The sequence below is a fragment of the Castanea sativa genome, chromosome 3 (assembly GCF_040712315.1).
Source record: "Castanea sativa cultivar Marrone di Chiusa Pesio chromosome 3, ASM4071231v1".
In the NCBI taxonomy this organism is placed as follows: domain Eukaryota; kingdom Viridiplantae; phylum Streptophyta; class Magnoliopsida; order Fagales; family Fagaceae; genus Castanea; species Castanea sativa.
Genome location: NC_134015.1, coordinates 11,931,529 through 11,955,756, shown reverse-complemented (window position 1 = coordinate 11,955,756; position 24,228 = coordinate 11,931,529). Strand labels below are relative to the sequence as shown.

Genomic DNA, 24,228 nt, shown 5'->3' with positions numbered 1-24,228 from the left:
TCAAACTAAGACATCAATTGGTTTTTTACGTAATCAGAGAGCTAATTGAAACCAAGAAGATACACATTTTTATTTTATAGTACTCTCGGGAGCATTTTATAATTATCCCACCACAATTTTCTACCAGTTATTAGCTCAAGTCTTTTGTCTTCCAGTTATTACTTCACCCTCTCTCTTACACATCAAACAACAGTCAAGCCCTAAACCTGCCAAACAACACCCTAAAAGGCTACTGGAAATGCACTAACAACAACACAAGCAGATATCTACAAGATAGCAGTAGCAAACTCAGATGAAAAAAGAAAAAAGAACATAAGGCTTTGTAATAAAAGAAGGATAAAAATCCAAATTAAACCCGCAAATTTAAGTGAATTGTCATTTTCGTCCAAGTTTAATTTTTGCTATTTAGTCCTTACAAAGAACATATCTATCAAATTGGTTGTTCTGTTCATTGCCATCTAAAAGATTGCTATAAGTCCAATAAAAGGACATCGTATCACATATGTGAATAGTATCAATTTTATAAATGGCAATGGATAGAATGACAAACTTGAATGTTAAAGTTTTAAGAGCTTAAATGAAAATCCACCAAAAACTTAAAGGATGTAATTTGGATTTTCACCTAAAAAGAACTTTAATTAGAGGTTTCAACTATATTCCATATGACGAAAGTCCATCTTTGATCTTCTGTAAATCAAGAAATACACTCCTCCAGTTCAATCAAATTATAAGACAAAATCCATATTGCAGCATTCATTAACATATAGAACAGTGAAACCAAGTTTGACAGCATCCATCTTTATGGCAACATATTATCAACACCTATTTATTCCTGCACAACAGTTACACTCTTGTGCTAAAAAACATGGTCCTCCAACGTCTGTCATTATTCTTCCCCCCAACCCCACAGAGAAAACACAGACAAGATATAGACTGTATGACAAGATAATTGAAAGAAGGGAAATGTTAACAAGCACCCGACGGTGCTTGTTAATGTTTCCTTTTATGGATCTTATATAAAAAAAGTGAAAAAGTTATCAAAAAAAAATACTAAAAAAAAATAATAAAGTGTCAAAAGTTGCAAAAAGCTGCCATAAAGTTACAAAAAAATTGTTACTAACGGACACCTGTCGGTGCCCGTTAACACAACCCTTGAAAGAATTCAAGAGAGTTGCGACCAATTGTGTACCTGAAGTGCAAGCTGTTTGATGATACCTGAGACATCTGTATTCTCTAACATACCATAGTTTTGTGTCACACATCATAGTTTGCATGGCTAAAGCCATAAAAGCATATATCTCAACACTAGATGAAAAGGTGAAGAATTTTTCACCAAATTTTAAGTTTTTTTTTTTTTTGGGTGAATGAGAGAGTTATTATTAATGGAAAGCTCCAAGAGCACAGACACATGCAAAAAAAGCAACCGCAACAAAAGCACCAAGGGTACAAAACACTCCTAACAGAACAAAATTTTAAGTTCCATTATAACAATCCTAGATTTTCTTATTGGATATGTATTATAACAATCCCAACTAATTGTATACCAGGACAATTTCTCTATATGCCTAACCTAGAATCTCTGTACTTTCATTGCTAACCAATAAAAGTAATTGCATCATACATATATTGTAAATAACACCACTTACTGACCCAAAAAAGGCATCAAGAAGGAAATCTAACCAATTGTAACATTGAAAATTTGAAACTTGAACAACAATACAACTCAAAGAACTGACCAGTAGCTTAAGATAATGTAGCCTCCTCTTTCATAATCATGCGTATAATGGCATATTACATTTGAACAGACCAAATTTCTAGCATGCATTTTTTCCGTTTTCTTTTTTATATTTCTCACATAGCCAAGGAGCAGGAGAGCAGTGAAGAATAATAAACAGTATAAACTCAAAAGAAAGCATAATATGAAGAGCAGATGCTAACATTATAAGAAAGTAACATATAAACTGATAAGAGGATGTTTCATATATCGAAAGAGCAGTAAACAATTTGCCAAGATAGTAATTTCAACTGCTTTAAGAGACACTTTATTATCATAAGTAGTCTGAAAGTACCCAAATGACATTAAGTTTTCTCGTCAACTGGACTTGATTAGTTGATCCAAGATACAAAAGCATCTGGTCCCAATAACAGAAGACCAAAACTTGAACCGTTTGGCATTCAGCGTCCTCTTGCAACATAAGCAACAGATGCTGCAGCAAAAATTGTAGTTGCAGAAGAAACCACAGTCCAGAAACTCTTCCTCTTATGTGCATTTGCCACAGAGTTCTGTAGAAACTCAACCTGTTTCTTCATATCCTCCACGATCTTCTCCTTGTTTTTGAAAGCATTACTAATGGCATCCAACTCTGCCGCATATGGCTGAATTTCTTCCTCTAGCTTCTGCCCATTGATAATCACTTCTTCCTTACCATCTCTATCATCTCTTGAATCACACATCAATGCCGCGGTGCTCTTCACCATACTCAATGCCCGCTCTGAATTAATGCTCGCTGATTCCATTTTAGCCTTTAAATCGTCGATTCCACGTTGGGCCTCAACAAGGCTCTTGCGCACCAAATCCTTTTCCTTCACCAAATCTTCCACATGGCTGTCCACTGCTTTATTTCTCTCAATCAGATTCTCACGCTCATTTCTCACCCGCCCCAACTCCTCCACAGTACCTTCAATCCTCTTCTCCATCTCCGAAACCACTACCTCCATGTTTTTCACTTTCTTTTTCTCCTCATCAAAACCCATTTGCACCTGATCCCTCTCAAGCGTAACTCGATCACAAGCATCCCTATAGTGACCAATTTCAGACACTAATTGTTTGTTTTTCTCTTCTTCATTTCTACAAGACTCCTGTAATGTAGAAATTACATCCCTGAGTTTACCAGCCTCCATATTCAGCACAACAATCTCACTCTCTCGGCTAAGCTTCACTTCCTCAATCTCATTCTTCTCTTGAATCAAATCCCCAATCCTTTGCTGCCTATCCTCTGATACCTTACTAGTGCTATCCAAAACCCTCTGAATAGAATCCCTCTCATCTTTCAACTTCTCAATATTTTGTTGCTTCTCCCTCTTCTCTTCCACCAACAAATTAATCTCCATCACCATCTCCTTTTCCTTATCCTTAGCCTCATCAATCCTCTTCTCCAACTCCGAAACCTTAGCACGCAAAACTTCCTCCTCCCTCTGCATTTGCATTATGAACTCATTCAATTCCCCAACCTCCTTCTCCAATTCACCAATCTTCACTTCTTTCACACTTCTCTGCCTCTCAACTTCACCCTTTTCCCTCTCAACACCATCAATCTCCCTCTTCAATCCCTCAATCAACCTCGCCGACACCTCCAATTTCCTCTGAACTGATTCTTTCTCCCTCTTAACCACGTCAACCGCCTTTTCTATCTCCGCCTTCTCCACCATTAGTCCTTCACATTTTCCCTTCAGTTTCCCAACCTCTTCCTCAATCTTCCTCTCTTTTTTCTCCTTTTCAACCACTTTTCCTCTCAACCCATTTCTCTCCTCAACCAGACCATCAATCTCAGTCTTAAGCAAATCCCTCTCTCGGCACACTCGGCTCAACCTATCTCTCTCATTTTCAAGACTAGCCCTCACCTCATTTACCTCTTTCTTCAAAAACCCAATCTCAGCCTCTCTCTCACTCTTCAATTTCTCAACCTCAAGCTTCTCTCTCACCAACCCATCAAACCCAACACCCATTTCACCCATCTGGGTCTCCCAAAAAGCACAAACCACAACCTTCTCCAACTCCAACCCAATACTCTCATCACTGGCCTGAGTCAGCTCAGCCTCAAGCACATTCTTATCCATTACAGACCGAGTTAACTCGGATTCCAAAGCCTCCTTGGCCTGCTCCAAGGACTCAACCTGCTGTCTACGCTCAAAGGTTTCTTTGAGGAGCAGAGAGTTGAGTGACTTTAAGCTCTGCACCTTTTCAGTAGTAGAGTCATCCATGGGTTTTGGTTGGTGGGTTTGGGATTGATTTTGGCTTTGGATTTGGTTTTGATTAGGTGGGGCTTCTTCTTGGGAGTCTTTGGGTTGATGGGTCACTTTCTTTTTGGCCATTTTCTGAGGCTGTGGTGAAAGGAAAATGGGATTGAAGATTTGAGGATTAGGGTTTTGTTAGGGCTTATATGGTGGAGATCTGAGATGTATAATATATATATGTGGATGATTAGAGTAGAGATAGTGATGTGTGTTTTTAGAGGGAGAAAGTGGTGTTTGTGATGGAGTGGAGGACTTTTTTTTAGAATTCAAATTTTTTGGGGCCCACAGTATAAGGATTTTTTGGAATTTTAAGAGGTCTTTGTAAGCTGAAAAGGTAGGCGATTTTGTTGGTTGGCCTTTTTTTTTGAAAGATTGGTTGGTTGGGCTTCTTGTTGCGGGACAATTTGATTTGTGTCAATTTGATTTGTGTGGCTCTTTGTAGGGTAGCAGATGGAGTGGTTTTTAGTTTTTATTGGGTATCCACTAGAATAAGTTACCAAAGTCCTAAGTTAACAGTTTATCAAAAAAAAAAAGAAGTCCTCAGTTAACAATGTCTAAGTTATTAGTTTTAAAAAAATGTCTTATAAGTAGTATTAATTTTTTTTTTCTAAAATAGTTAATTAATAATTCAAAAACAACCGTTAGACTCAATTATGAATTAAAGTCATCTTTTATCTTGATGTGATAGCTTATTTGTATAGTGTTTATAAGAAAAAATATAATAACTTTAATATTACGGGGCCTTTTAATGGGTGTCTTTAGGCTAATTTTTAATAAAAAATTTTAACACAATTTTTATGAGAAATATAAAAAATTATCAAAAAAACTAATTATATTTTTTTCTTTTCCCATAATTTTTTTTTGAAGTATACCCTAAACCAATGTCCTTATTAGGGCATTAATTAACTTTTCCTTTATATTAAATGTGTGATTAAAAAAAAAAAGTTAAACTTTTTTTTCCAAAAAAAAATTTGTTAAAATTTGAAAAAAAAAAATTGAGACAAAAACCGAAAAGCAAAAAGGAATTCTAGATCTAAAATGAGTGGAAAAGAATTTTTTTTTTTTTTCATTTTTTTTTAGTCCTTAGGCAGACACCATGAGCCCCTTGGGTTGCCTATTTTATGTAAGGAAGGAATTTGGGCTTTCTTGAGGAACACAACAGGAGGCTCGGTCCTTAGATGGATTGAAGGTTTGGGCTTCTTGGGCCTTCAAGCCCAATTTGCGCGGCAAAGTTAATTGAGCTTCTATGCATGTTTGGTGTTGTGACAGATTTCAAGCTGTTAAAAATTTTGGGCCCAATATTTTGGAAAAATAGGGGAAGCTGTCTTGTGCAAGGGTCCCTATGTAGACTTAGAAATTCATTTTGGGCTTGTCTTGAGCCTTTAATAGATTGGCCTATGGTTCCATCCCATGTTACACTATTAATGTATGTGCCCTGTGGGGTACATTTAAAAATAAATAAATAAATAAATCTTAAATAGAAGGTGTAAGGACACAATTCAAGTTCCCAAACTATGACTAGGAGGAAAATGGGCTTGAAAGGCCTTTCTTCACAATGAATTTGTAGAGGATGGGTTTATAATTTAGATTTCAAGGATGGCTTTAGACAATCACAAAAAGAACAGGCTTTGGGCCCAATGGACAAAACAAAGAATCGTTTGCAAAGAGTAAGATTGAGAATTCCTCCTCGGACTGCTTTCGAGGATAGTTTCTAATAGTATTTCTCAAGTGTGGATACAAATATTGATTATTATACACTTTTTCTTTCTCAAAAAGCCTCTCTCTTCTTCGTATGCCTTCCCTCCTATTTATACTCCTCCTCTTCTCTTCATCATCTTCCACTTTATGGCCGCGACCCTCATTTTTGGATACTTGTCCCATCCATTCTTCCCTAAAGCCCGCTGGGATTTGGGACCAAGTTCCAAGCTCTATACTCAGGTCTCATCCTTCCATCTATATTGTCAGCGTATCAATTACAGGGTCTTTAATATATGGGCGGTAGTAGCAGCTTTACTTTAGACATTCCACCGCTCTTTCTACTGTCCTCCACGTATACTGTATATCCTTGGCTTAACATTCCGAGGACAAATCTACTCCTCGGACGGTATGGGACACTTAAATACTCCACGATTATTTTGATGTTTTCGGATTTGGGTTTCTAGCCCAAAAGACCTTGTTGGGCCGTCCATTATAAATTACTGGGCCCAATACCCCTACAATAGCCCCTCGAGATTCTTTATTTTTCTTTCACCTCGGGAGGAAAATAGGATCTCGATTTAAAAGACCTTTTCACCCTGCAGGATCCTGGAATATTACTAACGGAAATAACTTCTGAATTACCCATCGCGTGTTCCCGATGCTTCGGTATGCGAAACGCCCCCGAATTTATTATTGGCGCTTCTATGTCCCCCACGTTTCATTGATATGACACATATCCAATGGTTGAGAGCGATTCCTGTGTTGAGGCGGGAATTCGCCCGCTTCAAAACACCTTTTGACATATAAATACTAATTTTCTTCAAACTTCCTCACACTACAGAAACCTGATAACGTACCTGCCACACTTTCCATCTCCCCGTACTCTCTCTTTCTCTCAAGTACTCTGTCCGAGGTGACGTGCTTTCTTCTTTTAAAAGTAAGTTCTTCAATACTCTTTCCCCTCCTTATCAACTTTTTGTTTCTTTTGTTTCTTTTCCTTCCCGTCTTCTCATTTTCACTGTGTCTTTCATCCTCGGCGTAGTTAGTTTTCTTCCCACCCCCCTTTTCTTTAAAAAAGAATGGGCAGGTTCGCCTCCCTGGTAGATTCTAACGAAAAAATAGATCAGATTAAGGCTAATTACAAAATTCCCTCGGATGTATACATTACGTACTGTAACGAGGAAGAGTATTATACAAAAAGAAAAACGGGAAAGTCGTAATCCCGATGATCGCGTTCATCGAAGGGGGAATGAAAATCCCATGGGAACCGTGACTAGGGATTACTTTAGGGCCTTTAGATTAGCTCCCACCCAAGTGCGCCCCAAATGTCTTTAGGATCCTAGGTTCCATGACGCCTTAAATGAGAAGATGAACTTAGGGCTCACTCACCACGACGTGAACTGGGTTTACAACCTCCATTACCTAAGCAAAAAAGATGAGTATTACCTAAAATCTAGATACCCGAGGTAAGTTAGGCTAATTCAATGCCGCCCGAATCAAATAAGGGCCTAAAAAACGACTTCGATCATATCAGGGGAAATTGGCACTACGGCCTCGCCCTGTAACAAGGGAAGGGACTCCAGAGGTGAAATTTCTTTTACATACTATTATCCTCTTGTCTTTTTACTTATTCTTACCCTCTCTTACTTGGACAACTCGGATCCACACGCCGCGGATCGTCATCCCAATCTCGTTGACTTCGGACGGTTGGATAGGATCCTACAAGTGAGGTTTTTGTGCATGCGACGGTCGACTCGAGCTCATCTGATCCTCGGCTACAATCCAATATCCAAAGCCTTTCAGGCGCCGAAGTGCGTGATCAAAGCCCACGATCCTCGTCTTCCTCGGATCGGTGTTCCTGTTGAGGGTTTTTGCTACGGAGGGTGCCATTCCTCAAGGCACCTTGGTCACCCAACCAATCCAACCACCACAATTTGTTCCGGTTGGGATTCCCACAGTTCCTTTCTCCACAAATTTAACATTTGGTGAAGCCGCACCTTCTCACTCCACTGTAAAGGAAGAAGAAGAAGAGATAGTTGAGGTATCGGATTCGAGGACGATTTTGAGGTTTTTAAAATCAACCTATTCTCCTGAAGATTCAACTTCCATCCTCGGCACCTCCTACCCATATCTTAAAGGCTACTACGAAGAACTTGACACTATGGGCATTCAACGAAAGACTAAGCCCAGTCTAAAGGATGTCCTTGAGGGCAATGATAAGGCCCCGAGTCAAGAACCACCAAAAGAGGTGCGCCCTCGGACTCGAAAAAGGGTGCGACAAAGGCCACGAAGCTAGGCTTCCTCCTCCTCCTATCCTCCCAAACCCAACGCACCAACATAGGCGATCTCAAAAGAAAAAGAGATCAGCCGAAAGGAAAGGAAGTGGTGGAGGCGGGGAAGGGCTCTGTTTCCAAGGAGCCCGAGGGTGGAAAAGGGTGCAAAGCGAGGCCCGCACTATACGGACTAGGTCGGAGAGAAGAGCGACCAATAGGTGGCCGTGCGCGCCCCTTTATGGCTCACGATATGTCTATGGATGACGAGGCCATTACTGTGGATGCGTCCATTAGGAATTCCGATGAAGGGACGGTTGCATGCGTCGCGGATGCTTTGGAGCGGCGTACTCCCAGAGGATATGGTTGAGTGAGAAAGAAAAGGGACCATACCGTCTTCATGACTTTGAAGAAGGAGCTTGCAATGGTAAGTTTTCTTTCTCTAAAATTTTGGCCTTTGTTTTTATTTCCTATATATATATGTCTGATTTTTATATGTTTTGTTCGTAGGCCGTTCAGATCCGCCGCTAGTGGGCGAGAGGAGATTGCCATCAACTCCTATAAATCTTTGAGGGCCGAGGAATCCGGGCGTGAAACCGCCCAAAGATCTCGGACCTTCATAAGAAGAAGCTGCAGGGAGGTCACGGCAAAATTGGCTAAGGCTGAGAGTGCTAAGGCGGGCTTAGAGGCTGAGTACGAATACGACGACTAAACGGGCCGAGGATCGATGCTTAATGCTTCGCCAAGCCGAGGATAATCTCTTAGTAGCACGAAGGCTCGTAGAGGATCTTAAGAAAGATGCGAGCAGTACGTGAAGGCCAAAGAGGAAGCCATCAAGAGCAAAGAAGAAGCCATTGAGGAGAAGAAAAGCTAGAAAGCAAAGAAGAGGCCGAGGTCTCAAGGGACCAAGCCGAACAAGACGGTTATGATATAGGCGTGAAGGAGGTCACTGAAACCTTCAAGGCTCAGGTTCCCGAGGTATGTAGGCATTACTGCCTCCAAGTGTGGAATGAGGCACTTTCCCAAGCTAGGGTTGATGCCTCTTCCACTCTTTTGGAGAGAGAGTGTTACTATCCTCCCGCAATTCGCGCTTCTTCCATTCCTGAAGTTGCCCAAGAAGTTGCCCAGGGATCATCTGAGGATAAGGGGGCTGATTTGGTTGAGGATTCGACTCTTCTTGAAGATGCTTCTAAGTAAGCTGATCCAGTACAAGAAAAGGCGCTTGAAGACGTACAGCCCTCAAGTGACCTTCAGGTATCTTCGAAGGATGAGTTGGGTGATCAAGCTAATCCAATACCCTTGACAGATGATCCCAAAGGCAAAGGAATTGCCGTTGAGTCCTCGGTCCAACTTCCATCTCCTAAAGACCCCAAAGGCCCTCTGAAGATCAAGCTGAAACAATGAATGCCTGCTGTCTTCCTTCCCCTTTTTTATTTTTTTATTTTTTTTTATTTTGTTTTATCTCTAAGTGTAATTTCTAAATGTGATTGAAAAAGTACTTACTTTGAATTTAATATAAGCACGAATGTTTTGTTTTACTTGTTTGGATGATTCTTACTTTTTGCTCTGTTCTGATCATATCATTCCATAAATATCATCTCTTTGTCTTTTACCAAAGTTATTAACAACAGCTTGAATTGAAATTGATACTCCTAGGAAGGCTTAATTATGCCGAGAACTGCATTAAGTGATGCATTTTGAGTATTTGTTTCTTCGTTTTGGAACTCTAGTTTGAACTATGTAAAGATAAGGCATATGGTCTATGCAAATATCCGATGTATTAATTCTTCCTAAGTAAATGATCCGAGGATCCAACAATACCAAGCTTCAGCTTGATACTTAGACGAATAAATTTAAAAATGTTAATTTTCCCAAAGTAGGTGATCCGAGGACCAGACGTAACTTAGGTTCTGTTTAACACTTAGTAAAGAATATTAATTTAGACGAGGTATGTGGTAGGATTGAGGGCATACCAAGTTTCAGCTTGATACTTAGACGAATAAATTTAAAAATGTTAATTTTCCCAAAGTAGGTGATCCAGAGACCGGACACGGAACTTAGGTTGTTTAACACTTAGTAAAGAATATCAATTTAGACGAGGTATGTGGTCGAGGATCCAGGCATACCAAGTTTCAGCTTGATACTTAGTCGAATAAATTTTTAAAAATGTTAATTTTCCCAAAGTAGGTGATCGAGACCGGACGTAACTTAGGTTTGTTTAACACTTAGTAAAGAATATCAATTTAGACGAGGTATGTGGTCGAGGATCCAGGGCATACCAAGTTTCGGCTTGATACTTAGTCGAATAAATTTAAAATGTTAATTTTTCCAAAGTAGGTGATCCGAGGACAGACGTAACTTAGGTTACGTTTCTAACACTTAGTAAAGAATATCAATTTAGACGAGGTATTGTGGTCAGGATCCAGGCATGCCAGTTTCAGCTTGATACTTAGATGAATAAATTTAAAAATGTTAATTTTCCCAAAGTAGGTGATCCAGGACCAGAACGTAACTTAGGTTCGTTTTAACACTTAGTAAAGAATATCAATTTAGACGAGGTATATGGTCCGAGGATCCAGGCATACCAAGTTTCGGTTTGATACTTAGACGAATAAATTTAAAAATGTTAATTTTTCCAAAGCGAGGTGATCCAGGACGGACGTAACTTAGGTTCGTTTAACACTTAGTAAAGAATATCAATTTAGACGAGGTATGTGGTCGAGGATCCAAGCATACCAAGTTTCGGCTTGATACTTCGACGAATGAAGATAACGAATATAATGTAGTTTACAACAAAGAACGGCCGAAGTGCCTTTTATTTAGTAATAGTACCTTCGTAGATTATTTACATTCCAGGGACGTTGCTGTACAACATTTTCGTCCAAATCCTCCGGATTGTAGGCCCACTATTCTGCTACCGAAGTAATACGATAAGTACCTTCCCAGTTGGGCCCAAATTTTCCCCACGCGAGGATTCTTCATCGTGCCCAAAAACTTTCCTTAGTACTAAGTCACCTGGTCCAAGAGGTCGAAGTTTCACATGAGAATCATACCCCTGCTTGAGCTTATGTTGATAATAAGCTAGTTGAACCATGGCGCTTTCTCGCCGTTCCTCAACTAAGTCTAAGTTTCTCATTAACAGATCATCATTGCCATCTAGAATAAAGGAGCTTTTCTTCTGGGTTGGGAACCCAGTTTCTAAGGGGATTGCCTGCCTCTGCCCCATAAGTCATGGCGAAGGGTGTTTCTCTGTGGATCTTCGTGGTGTAGTTCTAGACGTCCACAAGACATGTGGCAGTTCTTCCACCCGTCCCCTTGGCGTCACCCAAACCTCTTTTTGAGTCCGCTTATTACTTTGTTGACGGCCTCGGCTTGCCCATTTCCTTGGGGATAAGCCGGAGTGGAATATCTATTCGTAATGCCAAGATCAGCGGTATTTCCGAAAGGCTTTGCTATCAAATTGTAAACCGTTATCTGAAATGAGAGTAAGAGGAATGCCGAACTTTGGTAACGATATTCTTCCATACAAACTTTTTTGCTTAGTGTCTACGATGTTTGATAATGGCTCAGCTTCAACCCATTTGGTGAAGTAATCGTTTCCCACGAGAAGCCACCGTCCGTTTCCCGTTGCTTTGGGGAAGGGTCCAACAATGTCCAAGCCATGGGCAAAAGGCCATGGGCTAGATAGAGGATTCGGGACTCCACTGGTTGATGTATATTTGGAGCGAACCTTTGACATTGGTCGCATTTCTTTGCATAATCTTGCGCTTCTCTCTGCATATTTGGCCACCAATAGCCACGAGTAAGGGCCCTGTGAGCTAAAGACCTTCCTCCTGTGTGACTTCGCAAATCCTTCGTGTAACTCTTCCAAAAGTAGCTCCGTTGCCTCGGGGTGTATGCATAGTAAATATGGTCCCGAAAAGGAACGTTTGTACAATTTTGGTCCTCGGATAACCGAGAAACGAGTGGCTTTCCTGCGAACTTTATGCTCTGCTTTATGACCTTTTCTCCAGGCAAGATGTCATTTCGAAATGTTACTATTTGATCCATCCAACTAGGCCCAGTCCTAATTTGAAGAATTTGAGTGGAGTTACTATCCGTCCGAGTGGGTTTCAACGAGATCTTCAACGAGGATAACTCGTGGTAGACTTTGTGCCGAGGATGTCGCGAGCGTGGCTAATGAGTCGGCATGGGTGTTGCCACATCTGGATACATGCAATAGTAGAAATGACTCAAATTTAGATTGCATATACCTGACCTGGGTTAGGTATTCTCGAATTCTGGAATCCCTTGCTTCTAGCTTGCCTTCTACTTGGCCTACCACCAATAGTGAATCGAGAACATACGCAGCCGTCCTTCCTCCCATTTTATGAACCATGTTCATCCACTGCGAGGACGGCTTCATACTCTGCTTCGTTGTTGGTGGCGAGAATCCCAATCTCAAAGATTTCTCAAAAGGTAATTCCCTCTGCAGGGATATCAAAACTAGTCCGACACCCGATCCCCTCTTTCTTGCTCCATCGACATGGACGCTCCATAATGGAGGCCACTTCACACGAAATCATGCCTACGATTTTTACCCATGCCTTCTTGATAGTCTTCCAACGAAGGCTCGGCAAAATTCCGCCACAAGGTCGCGATGACTGTCCCTTCATAGAGGTGCGGGGCATATACTTGATATCGAAAGCTCCTAGGACGAGTTCCCCATTTGGCAATTCTTCCCATGTCTGCACTTCGGAAATTGATTTAAGAGGGAGTTATGTAAGAACAACAACCGTATGAGGCTTGGAAGTAATGGGGAAGTCTTCGTGCGGCATGTACCACCGCCAAGATAGCTTTCTCCGGTGGCAAATAACTCGGCTCGGCCTCGTACGGAGATTTGCTTACATAATAAACCGGTCTCGGATGTTATTGTCATCTCGGATAAGAACCAAACTAACGGCATGGTTAGCCACCGCAATATATGCAAACGAATCTCATCAACCTGCGGTTGAGACATACCCAGTGGTCGCGAGAGATATTCTTTTAGGTTGTTGGAAAGCTCTTGCGCACTCCTCGGTCCATTCAAAACCCTTCCATTTATTTAATAATTGAAAGAAAGGCCTGCATCCTTCCGCGGACCGAGATATAAATCGGTTGAGAGCGAGCGGTCATACTGTGAGCCTTTGCACTTCTTTAGGATTCCGAGGTGGGTGTAAGTTGTTTATTGCCTTAACACGAGCGGGGATTCACTTCAATTCCCGGTGAGTCACCATATATCCTAGAAACTTGTCTACCCCACACCGAAAGAGCATTTAGAGGCATTGAGCGCAATTTATACTCTCTTAGCTTGAAAAGTGTTGCTCAGATCTTCCGGATGTGCAGAAACTTCTTTACTCTTTACCACCATATCGTCCACGTATACCTCAATAGTTTTCCTAGTGCCTCAAACATCCTCGTCATCATCCTTTGGTAGGTAGCCCACTGCGTTTTTCAAACCAAAAGGCATTACCTTATAATGATAATTTCCCGTAGGAGTGACGAATGCGGTCTTCTCGGTCCTCGACGGCTAAAGGTATCTGGTGATAACCTTGGAAAACATCAAGAAAACTCATCCGAGGATGTCCAACAGTAGCGTCAACCAATTGATCAATTCGAGGCATCGGGAATGAGTCCTTTGGGCAAGCTTTGTTTAAATGTGAAGTCTACACAAACTCTCCACTTCCCATTCTTCTTCTTCACCACCGTATGGGCTAACCATTCGGGATAAAACACTTCTTTGATAGCCAGAGCCGCTTTGAGTTTGAGCACTTCCTCCTTTACGGCTTCGGAATGTTCTTTTGAGGACCTCGAGGTGGTTGCCTCCTCGGCACTACGGTTGGATTGACCCTTAAATGATGACATATGAAGTTCGGTCAACCCCAGGGGGCCTCGTACGTGTTCCAGCGAACACGTCCATATTTTTCTTCAAAAAATCGAATCGGTTACGCCTTCTCTTCTGCGGCAATTGAACTCCAACCTGGAAGAACTTCTCGGGATCATTGTCCATGAGAATTCTCTCCAATTCTTCACATACCGCTTCATCTACCCGGCTATGGGAAGAGACTTTGATTGCTATGCCTCTCGTTAGCCGAGCCGAGTGAGGAGTTGGTCGGCCGCGATCAGCGTAACACAGCAAGTGAGCCACAGATTGACTCCCAAGTAACTCCACCACCTGGTCTCCGAGAATGAAATTTAACTTTGACATGCAAGGTTGAGGAAACAGCCCTAACGCATGCAGCCAAGGTCTTGCCACAATAGCCGTATAGGGAGAATAAGCATCGACCACGATGAAATCTACGTCTACCACCTCGGACACTGATTGCAGGGAGATGTCTGTCCCTTTGGAACGACGACTCTCCCTTCGAAGCTTATCAAGGGTGAGTCATATGGCATAAGATCTTCAACTCTTAACTTCAAGCCTCTAAATAGGTCAGGTACATGATACGCACCACTACCTTGATCAACCATTACCCTCTTTACATCATAGTTCCCTATTCGAGGGTTACCACTAAGGCATCATCATGAGGCTTGGATGGTCCCCATCTTGTCCTCTTCGGAGAAACTTAGGACTTGGCGAGGATACTTGCCTTAATCTCTTCGGCTGATCCCGTGACTCCTCGGCAAATGTTCGAGCAACTAACATTACACGAAAGGAGTGAGCGAGTCCTGCCAGTCTTTGCAAAAATGACATTGATAGTACCTAGAGGAGGTACGGATGAAGGACCGTCGTGGTTTGCCACTCTGATTGGTTTCCTCGCCCGTTGGGTTGGTACGAGCGCTTCGGCTTTCCTCTTTAACCAATTGTTCCGAGATGATTCCACAAAGTGCGACAGTCCTCGGTGGTATGACCTCTCTCCTGGTGATAATGGCGTGGAGATTTTGGTTGCGTCTCAAAGGGTCTCCTGCCATTTTATTTGGCCACTTGAAAAAAGGCTCATGCCTTATTTTCTCCAGACATTCCTTTGCACCGGCTCCGAAGACGGTGTTGACCACTTGTGGGGGTATGTGACCGGCCTTGCGGAAAAATCCCGCGTAGGCCTATTGTTGTTGTATCGGTCCGACACGAAATCCCTCCTTTCTTGTGGGATAACCTTCGCCTTGCCTTTTCCTGTTGATCTTCCTCAACCCTTTTGTACTCGTCGATGCGATCCATCGGTCGACGTACGCTTCTTACGAGGCTTCTTCGTCAAGGATTTCCTCAAGTCATGCTCCGTTGGTAGGCCGACCTTGAAGGTCCTTATGGCTACGTCGTCAAAGTCTCCGTCGATTTCGTTGAACATTTCCCAATATCGGTCCGAATACGTTTTCGAGGGTTTTCCCTTCCCTCATGGCCATGGATAGTAAAGAATCCAATGGACGAGGAACTCTATGCACGTGATAAAGCGAGAACCGAATGCTCTAGTAAGCTCTTTGAAAGAATCAATGGAGCTGCCTTTAAGCCGTCAAACCATCTCATGGCTACGGGCCCTAGGCTAGAAGGAAAAATCTTGCATAACAAAGTTTCATTCTGGAATGCCTTGCCATCCGGCTGAAATGGCTTACGTGCTCCACGGGATCCGTCGACCATTGTAAAGAGTGAAGGCCGGTTGTGTGAAGCGGCAGAGGCAACCTTCCTTCTTCCAATCTGCGCGCGAAGGGTGATCTGGAGATTTGGTGTAATGCTCTTCCCATTGCGTCATTTCCTAAGCCCCTAGGGGGGTAGTTCCTGCTGCGCCCCCCATGCAGATTGTCTTCTTCGGCAGAGACATATGCTCCTGGGGGAGTTCTGGATCTCTGCCCATAATGGTTATCCTCGGATCCCTCCGAAGAGGGGTCAGAGACTGGAGGAGTTCTCCTTCGCCTTTCGTGACGCAATCTCCTCTTTAGGTCGTCAATCTCCTTCTGCATGGCCCTGTCATTTCTTTCATAAGGAGCTCTGCTTCCTCCTTGCGAATGACTTGCACTTCTGATGGTGTGTGTAGTATGTACACTTCCTTCTCGGTTCTCTCCGTGATCAGGATGCAAGGAGTGATCCTCACGCTGAGAGCCCACGGACTCTGCACTGCGTTGTGGTCCTGACCCTACCATGATGTCCTAAACTTCCTTGAAGACTAAATTCCCACAGACGGCGCCAATTGTAAGGACACAATTCAAGTTCCCAAACCACGACTAGGAGGAAAATGGGCTTGAAAGGCCTTTCTTCACAATGAATTTGTAGAGGATGGGTTTATAATTTAGATTTCAAGGATGGCTTTAGACAATCACAAAAAGAACAGGCTTTGGGCCCAATGGACAAAACAAAGAATCGTTTGCAAAGAGTAAGATTGAGAATTCCTCCTCGGACTGCTTCCGAGGATAGTTTCTAATAGTATTTCTCAAGTGTGGATACAAATATTACTTTAGACATTCCACCGCTCTTTCTACTGTCCTTCACGTATACTGTATATCCTCGGCTTAACATTCCGAGGACAAATCTACTCCTCGGACAGTATGGGACACTTAAATACTCCACGATTATTTTGATGTTTTCGGATTTGGGTTTCTAGCCCAAAAGACCTTGTTGGGCCGTCCATTATAAATTACTGGGCCCAATACCCCTACAGAAGGTTATGAAGACACAATTCTCATTAAAGATAACCAAAAACATGGTTTTACTGGTCAAAAAAAAAAAAGACATTCTTTTCAGGAATGATTTATTTCCTTCTTAAAAGTTCAAAGTTAGAAACAAACACAACTTTTTAACCCTGGTAGAGTCACACACACACACACATTCATTGTTGAAATTAACTTTATGAAAAATTATCATCATTATTACTCTGGGTCTAGGAGATAAAGTAGAAAATTTAGTATGACTATATGAAGGATGCATCATTGTTATGTTGTAAATTTGTGATCACCCTGTAGAATATCAATAGTTTAAACGGATTACTTTCCAATACGTACCCACTAGATAAATTAAAGTTGCACATCCGTTAGCCAAAGGCATACAACCGGCCTTGAGAGGAAGTTTGGCTTTACGAAACTCCATCTTCTATTATGAAATATATTCTCGAGGATGCAATAATTATGTAACATATTTGAGAATATTATTCTCTTGTGTCCACTTTTTTACGTCCACTTTTTTTTTTTTGGGGGAAAACAAAATTGGATTTTATTTAAAGTAAATAAGCTAAATAAAAAAAGAGACTTCCCTGTAAGAGGTGGAGAATCCTCCCACCAAACAATATCATTAGTCACATATAACGAGCTAAAATGTGAGCTATAGAATTAGCCTCACATCAAACATTACTAACTGAGAAGCACCGAAACTTGTAGAATATGTCTAACTTGAGAAAACTGCTTATCGAACCTTGAGAGAGCTCTCATTACAAAAACATTATCACCTTTGATAACCAGTACCTTGAACCCAGCTTCAATAGCAAAACATATCGCCCTACGACAAGCCAAAATCTCAGTTTCTTCACTAACAAAAATTGGAGAACCCCTTGCCAATAGTGCAGCCAGAACCTTTCATGCCTCAATTGTGGACATTACCACCATTTTAACTTTTAAAATGTGTACATTAATGCTTCAATTATGGATATTAAGTAAAACAATGGATATAAAATGAGTGGAAGAGATTTTTTTTTCATTTTTTTTCTTTTTGCAACAAAGCTATCAATTATTGCTCCAAAAAACATTATGCTTTATGGTCATGTAATTACTCATGTCAAGATATTTGTGGATTTATACTGTGGATTGAATTGAGAATTCCTCTCATTTCTTACTTGTATAAGGTATTTTTCTCAGTATTGAAAATATACTTTTGTTGTGCTTCCATGTGGAAAAGACTACTACTATTGTGACAAGTTTAACCTAAATGAAGCTTTCTTTAATATATTTGGAACCTTTATTCTAGTATATATTAGCTCCAAAAGCTATTTAGCAATACAAGAATACATAATTTCATGAAAAGTAAAAGATTTAAACAAGAACATGACAACTACACTGAGACTTGAAGCTTAGTAGCTCACAAACATCTATAGACTCATAGGTTTAAGGATAGTAAGGAGTTGCAGCAAGATAAAGAGGGACTTTCTTATGAATACTAAGCCCAAATACCTCACTCATGTCCAACTCCTCTCCTATTGCACTACCAGGAAAATCCCAATCAAACCAATATAAGAGGTTGGCAAGAACATACTCAACTGATTTAAGTCCAGATGACATACCAGGGCATACCCTTCTTCCACCTCCAAATGGGATATATTGAAAGTCTTCGCCTATAAAATCAATCGGATTGCTATTATTAGCATTGAATCTCTCTGGAAGGAACTCCTCAGCCTTGTCCCAGAATTTGGGGTCTCTTTGAATGGCCCAAGAATTGACATACACTCTTGTTTTACAAGGAATGTCATAGCCACCAAGTTTAGCATTTGCAGATGTTTCTCTAGGAATTAATGGCAAAGGAGGATGTAATCGAAGTGACTCCTTCACGATACATTTTAAGTAGCACATTTGATTGACATCATTTACAACCACCTTTGATTTCCTTCCAACCACTTGTCTGACCTCTTCTTGTGCTTTCTTCATGATATTTGGTTTTTTCATGAACTCTGCCATTGCCCACACCATTGTTGTTATGGAAGTATCAGTTGATCCCACAAACATATCCTGAATTTCAGACCAAATAAAAAGCTTTAGTCTATATTTGTTTGTATGTGTGTGTATATGTATAAATCTAACGCTTGGTCTAGTCGTTTGTAGGGCTGATTTGATGTATTTTGTTGCCTAAGGAGAAAATTTTAAGTAGGATATTTTCTTATATTTAACTATTAATTAATTGCAATTTATTTAGTTTTTTTTATAGTTTTTTTTTTTGTTAAAATATCTTCTTATTGATTTTTGAGATACAAAAATTCTAATTAAGTTCAGCTAATATTTTATTCTTAATTGATAATATGACTAAATCACGTAATATTTTTTGTGACATATATTGTTAGTAACATTTTGTAAGCAATACATGTATTTATAAAAGAAGCTAGCCTTTTAATAAAAATTAGTACTTTAATAAGAGAATTTTCATTTATTTGTAAAACTTCTTTTAAAAAACTATATTTACAAGAAAAATTGTAATTTAACTAGAATAAAAGAAATATTAAAGTATAGAACAATAAAAAATGGGTTTATAAAAAGCACAATTGTGGCTTTATTAAATAATAGAATCACCTTATAGGCTTATACTCTAAACTTGTATAAGTAAAAACTAATTCACCATACTCAATGAATTACGAATACAAATTATAAACTATTTATATTTTATATTTATATATTTAGTGATTTTCACAGACATTTAGATTTGATTAAAATCTTTATTATAAGAAAAATGGGCTACCAATAAAACCAAGTGCAGACAGAAGTAAAGAAAAAAAAAAAAAAGTAATTTTAAGACCACACTCTTTATCACACAAATTTTCAATAATTATCTTATGAGGTAGAATGTAATTAATTATTTGTCACTTTTACATAAATTTACTACTCAATATTCTATCACATCAGAGTTATAGCAATGCAAGCGCACAAAAGGGTATATTCTAGATTTTATTATTTATTTTTTTTAAAAAAGCTCTCTAATCTTTATCAATCCATTCACCTATCCTTTAATCAAATACATACCACAAAAACAAGGGACCTACTTTGCAGTACTTGAACATGCAGCATTCAGGTGGCTGCAGCCTAATCTGACGTGATAAATTAAGTTTATATGTGAAAGAAAAACAAAGTGAATACTATAAAAAGAAAAAGAAAAAGAAAAATCAAAGCCAAGCTCAGCAACAAAAAGATTAAATTTAAATAAAAAAGAAAAAAGAAAGGTAAAGGGAAAGCCAACAAGAATGGAAATGAAAGGTAAGAAGTGGTTGAGGAGCACCGAGCACCTAAAAAAAACTGAAACAAAATTTTTACTGCTTATTTTTTTCAGAATCAAAATGAAGAGAGAATATACCATTTTATATGTGGACTTAAAAATTTAGTTATTTGACACTACAAAAAATTACTTTATCTATTTTAATTACCTACACACATGTTACAGTTGTGAATCTATTTTAGCTTTCAACACAATAAAATAATATAAACATCACAATAAAATAAAATATCTACTACAATAAAATAATATATTCACGACACATAACCATCACAGCCACACACACAACCAGGCACAGAATAATTTTTTATTTTAATTTTAACTCTAAGCTATAGTGCACATCCATAGAATAAAGCTAAAAATAAATAGCTTTACTTCTACTACTATATGGTTATTTTTGTGTTTTGGTAGAGTTAAAATAGCTATATAGTATTTTAGCTCCACTGCTACAAGTGGTTTTAGAGATGATCACTGTTTTGTATAGAGAGAGAGAGAGAGAGAGAGAGAGAGACCAGTAGGATTGCTTTGATGCTGTCTTGATTTAGATCGAAGTCAAGCAAGCCATCTTTAAGCTGGAGGAGAATTTCTACAAAATTTTTCTTATTGGACTGGCCACCATCTGTTGTCAACACCTTGTCCTTGTGCTCCTTAATCACCAATTCGAATAATGCATCTATTTCTTTGAAAGTCCTTTTCAGTTTTGAGGTCATACCTGTAAGCACATCTAACCATCCCAATAAAGGAAAATAGTCTCTAAAACTAAAACATGCAAATTCCTCCATTACCCTCATCCACAACTCCCCATACCTTCTCTTACCATCTTCTCCTTCATTTCTTTGTCCTATAACAGTTCTAAACACGATGTTGTTTGAGACAGTGAGTAACATCTCACTTATATTAACCTGTTTTCCTTCTAGACATGAACATTGTATCTTCTTGATCATAATATCAACCTCTTCTTCCCTCAAGAATTGAAATGATTGCACTCTATCAGGGCTCAAAAGCTCTTGAACACAAATCTTTTTAACTTTTCTCCAATACTCACCATAGGGTGCAAACGCCAAGTCTGTGCTTCCATTGAAAAAGATATCTACAGCAGTTGTTCTTGCTCGATTCGCAAAGACAATATCATGGCTCTTCAGCATTTCTTTTACCATTTCTGGGGAGGAAACTACGAGTGTTGGAACACAGCCTAAGTGCAAGAACATTAAGGGACCATGCTTGTTGGAAAGGGCTTGGAAAGAGCGGTGGGGAAGTGAGCCTAGTTGATGAAGGTTACCAACTATTGGTAGCTTTGGTGGGGATGGAGGTAAATTGAGATTTCCACCTCTATTGAGTCTAAGCAGAAGGAGAAGGAAAAGAGGCAGAAGAAGAAGAGGAATAAGGAAGTGAAGGGTATGTGCTAGTACTCCATGCGACTCTTGCCACAATGACTGCAACAATTTTAGATCCATTACCACTACTGTGTTATTTCTGAGACTGGAACTAACGTTTAGGTGAAATATATATTGGCACCTTGACACCTTTTCTTCTATTACTTTCATGAAATATAGATCAAATCATTGAGTTCCAATAATGCATACTTGAGCTGTAGAGTCAATGCCCCCTACAGTGGCACTTTTGGTTTATTGAGTCCTTTTTTTTGTCCTATATATTTTTTTTTTCAAGTTTTAAACAGTGCGCCACTTTGGTTTGTTCTGCCGGCACTATAGCTACAATAGCTACAACTAATTATTTTTTTAAGTCTTCCGTTCGTACTTTTTTTAAAAAATATTTATAAGAATCTGCATATATATTATTACACTGACATGATAAATTTCACAATATTTTTATAATTATTGAGATGTCAATTTTTTATAAGTCAAAATAAAATAATAAAATATAAAACTGTGATCAATCATAACTGAAAATAAATATTTTGTGAAAATATTGTGACACTTGTTAGAAAATGTGTAAAAACTACGTACTGTTTATCGTTTTTTTTAATTATCGATTTGTGCTCTTTTTTCTATATATAAAAAAGTGAATAGACTCATGAATAGTATTGTGAATAGTATTTTTGGTTTAGTGACTTGTCTTTTTCTCCTTTTTTTTTTTCTTCAAGTTCACCAACTTGGTTTGAGTTTTTTTTTTTTTTTTTAAATTTTTTTTGAAGGATTTTTATATGTTTACTTTGTACTTGTAATGTAAACTTACATTATATACGTATAAAAAGAAGCAAATATTATATACATTTAAAAGCTCTACAGTACACATTTTGTTTATTGAGTCTTTATTTTTATTTTTATTTTTTAAAAAGTTTTGAACAGTTGCTACAGTGTCACTTTTGTTTGTTCAAGTGGCACTGTAACTACAGTAGCTACAACGTTTTTTTTTGTATTCCGTTTGTATTTTTTTTCTTTTAAATATTTATAAGAACCAGCATATATATTGTTATATGAACAGTATTTCCCTCTTTTTTTTTCTTCAAATTCACCAACTTGGTTTGAGCTTTATTTTATTTTTTTATTTAGGATCTTTATATGTTTACTTTGTACTTGTAATGTAAGCTTACATTGTATATACACAAAAAGTAGTAAATATTATGTACATTTAATAAGGACCCGCATATATATTGTTATACTGACACAACAAATTTTACAATATTTTTCCAATTATTGAGATGTCAATTTCTTATAAGTCAAAATAAAATAATAAAATATGAAACTGTGACTAACCACAACTGAAAATAAATGTTTTGTGAAAATCTTGTGACACTTGTTGGGTGAATGTGTAAAAGCTAAAGTACTTTTGGTTTGTTCAATATGTACTGTTCATCGCTTTTTTTTTTTTTTTAGTCATCGATTTTTGCTCTTTTTTCTATATATAAAACGAGCGAATAAGCTCATAAATAGTGTTATGAACCGTATTTTGGTTTAGTAACTTGCCTTTTTCCCTTTTTTTTTTTTTTTCAAGTTCACCAAATTTGTTTGAGATTTAAAAAAAAAAAAAATTTAAAATTTTTTTTAAAGGATAGTTATATGTTTACTTTGTACATGTAAGCCTACATTATATACACACAAAAAGTAACAAATATTATATAATTTTAATAAGCTCATAAACAGTGTTATGAACAGTTTTTTTTAGTCCTTGGGTAGACACCATGAGCCCCTTGGGTTGCTTATTTTATGTAGCGAAGGAATTTGGGCTTTCTTGAGGAGCACAACAGGCTTTAGGCCCGGTCCTTAGATGAATTGAGGTTTGGGCTTCTTGGGCCTTCAAGCCCAATTTGCGCGGCAAATTTAATTGAGCTTCTATGCATGTTTGGTGTTGTGACAGATTTCAATATGTTAAAAATTTTGGGCCCAATATTTTGGAAAAATAGGGGAAGCTGTTTTGTGCAAGGGTCCCTGTGTAGACTTAAAAATTCATTTTAGGCTTGTCTTGAGCCTTTAATAGCTCGGCCTATGATTCCATCCCATATTACACTATTAATGTATGCGCCCTGTGTGATACAATTAAAAATAAATAAATCCTAAATAGAAGGTTATGATGACACAATTCTCATTAAAGATAAAAAAAAAAACTTGATTTTACTGGTCAAAAAAAAAAAAAAAAGACATTCTTTTCAGGAATGATTTATTTCCTTCTTAAGAGTTTAAAGTTAGAAACAAACACGACTTTTTACCCTTGGTAGAGTCATATATATATATTCATTGTTGAAATCAACTTTATGAAAAATTATCACCATTATTACTCTAGGTCTAGGAGATAAAGTAGAAAATTTAGTAAGATTGTATGAGGATGCATCATTGTTATGTTGTAAAGTTGTGATCACCCTATTGAATATCAACAATTTAAACAGATTACTTTCCAATACGTACTCACTAGATTAAAGTTGTACATGCGTTAGCCAAAGGCATACAACCGGCCTTGAGAGGAAGTTTGGCTTTAAGAAACTCTGTCTTCTATTATAAAATATATTCACGAGGATGCAATCACTATGTAACATATTTGGGAATATTATTCTCTCATTTCCACTTTTTTACATCCACTTTTATGTTTTTTTTTTTGGGAAAACAAAATTGGATTTTATTTAAAGTAAATGAGCTAAATAAAAAAATAGACTTCTCGGCGAGAGGTGGAGAATCCTCCCACCAAACAATATCATAGTCACATATAACGAGCTAAAATGTAAGCAACAGAATTAGCTTCACATCAAACATTACTAACTAAGAAGCCCCTAAACTTGTAGAATATGTCTAAGCTGAGAAAACTACTTATCAGACCTTGAGAGAGCTCTCATTACAAAAACATTATTGCCTTTGATAACCTGTTTCCTGAACCTAGCTTTGATAGCAAAAC

General features: G+C 38.6%; 2 protein-coding genes across 2 annotated transcripts; both read right to left on the bottom strand.

Moving 5' to 3' along the window:
- Positions 1-1,957: 1,957 nt before the first annotated feature.
- On the bottom strand, positions 1,958-4,239 carry LOC142627985 (uncharacterized). The gene has a single exon (XM_075801901.1). It carries the CDS (start codon positions 4,090-4,092, stop codon positions 2,176-2,178), a length of 1,917 nt encoding a protein of 638 aa, XP_075658016.1. The 5' UTR covers positions 4,093-4,239; the 3' UTR covers positions 1,958-2,175.
- A 13,609-nt stretch (positions 4,240-17,848) lies between these two features.
- On the bottom strand, positions 17,849-21,387 carry LOC142627385 (phenylacetaldehyde oxime monooxygenase CYP71AN24-like). The gene is made up of 2 exons (XM_075801230.1): positions 20,397-21,387; positions 17,849-18,635 (listed from the first exon to the last, which is right to left on the bottom strand). The coding sequence occupies exons 1-2, from the start codon at positions 21,336-21,338 to the stop codon at positions 18,018-18,020; spliced, it is 1,560 nt and encodes a 519-aa protein (XP_075657345.1). The 5' UTR covers positions 21,339-21,387; the 3' UTR covers positions 17,849-18,017.
- Between the last annotated feature and the right edge of the window lie 2,841 nt (positions 21,388-24,228).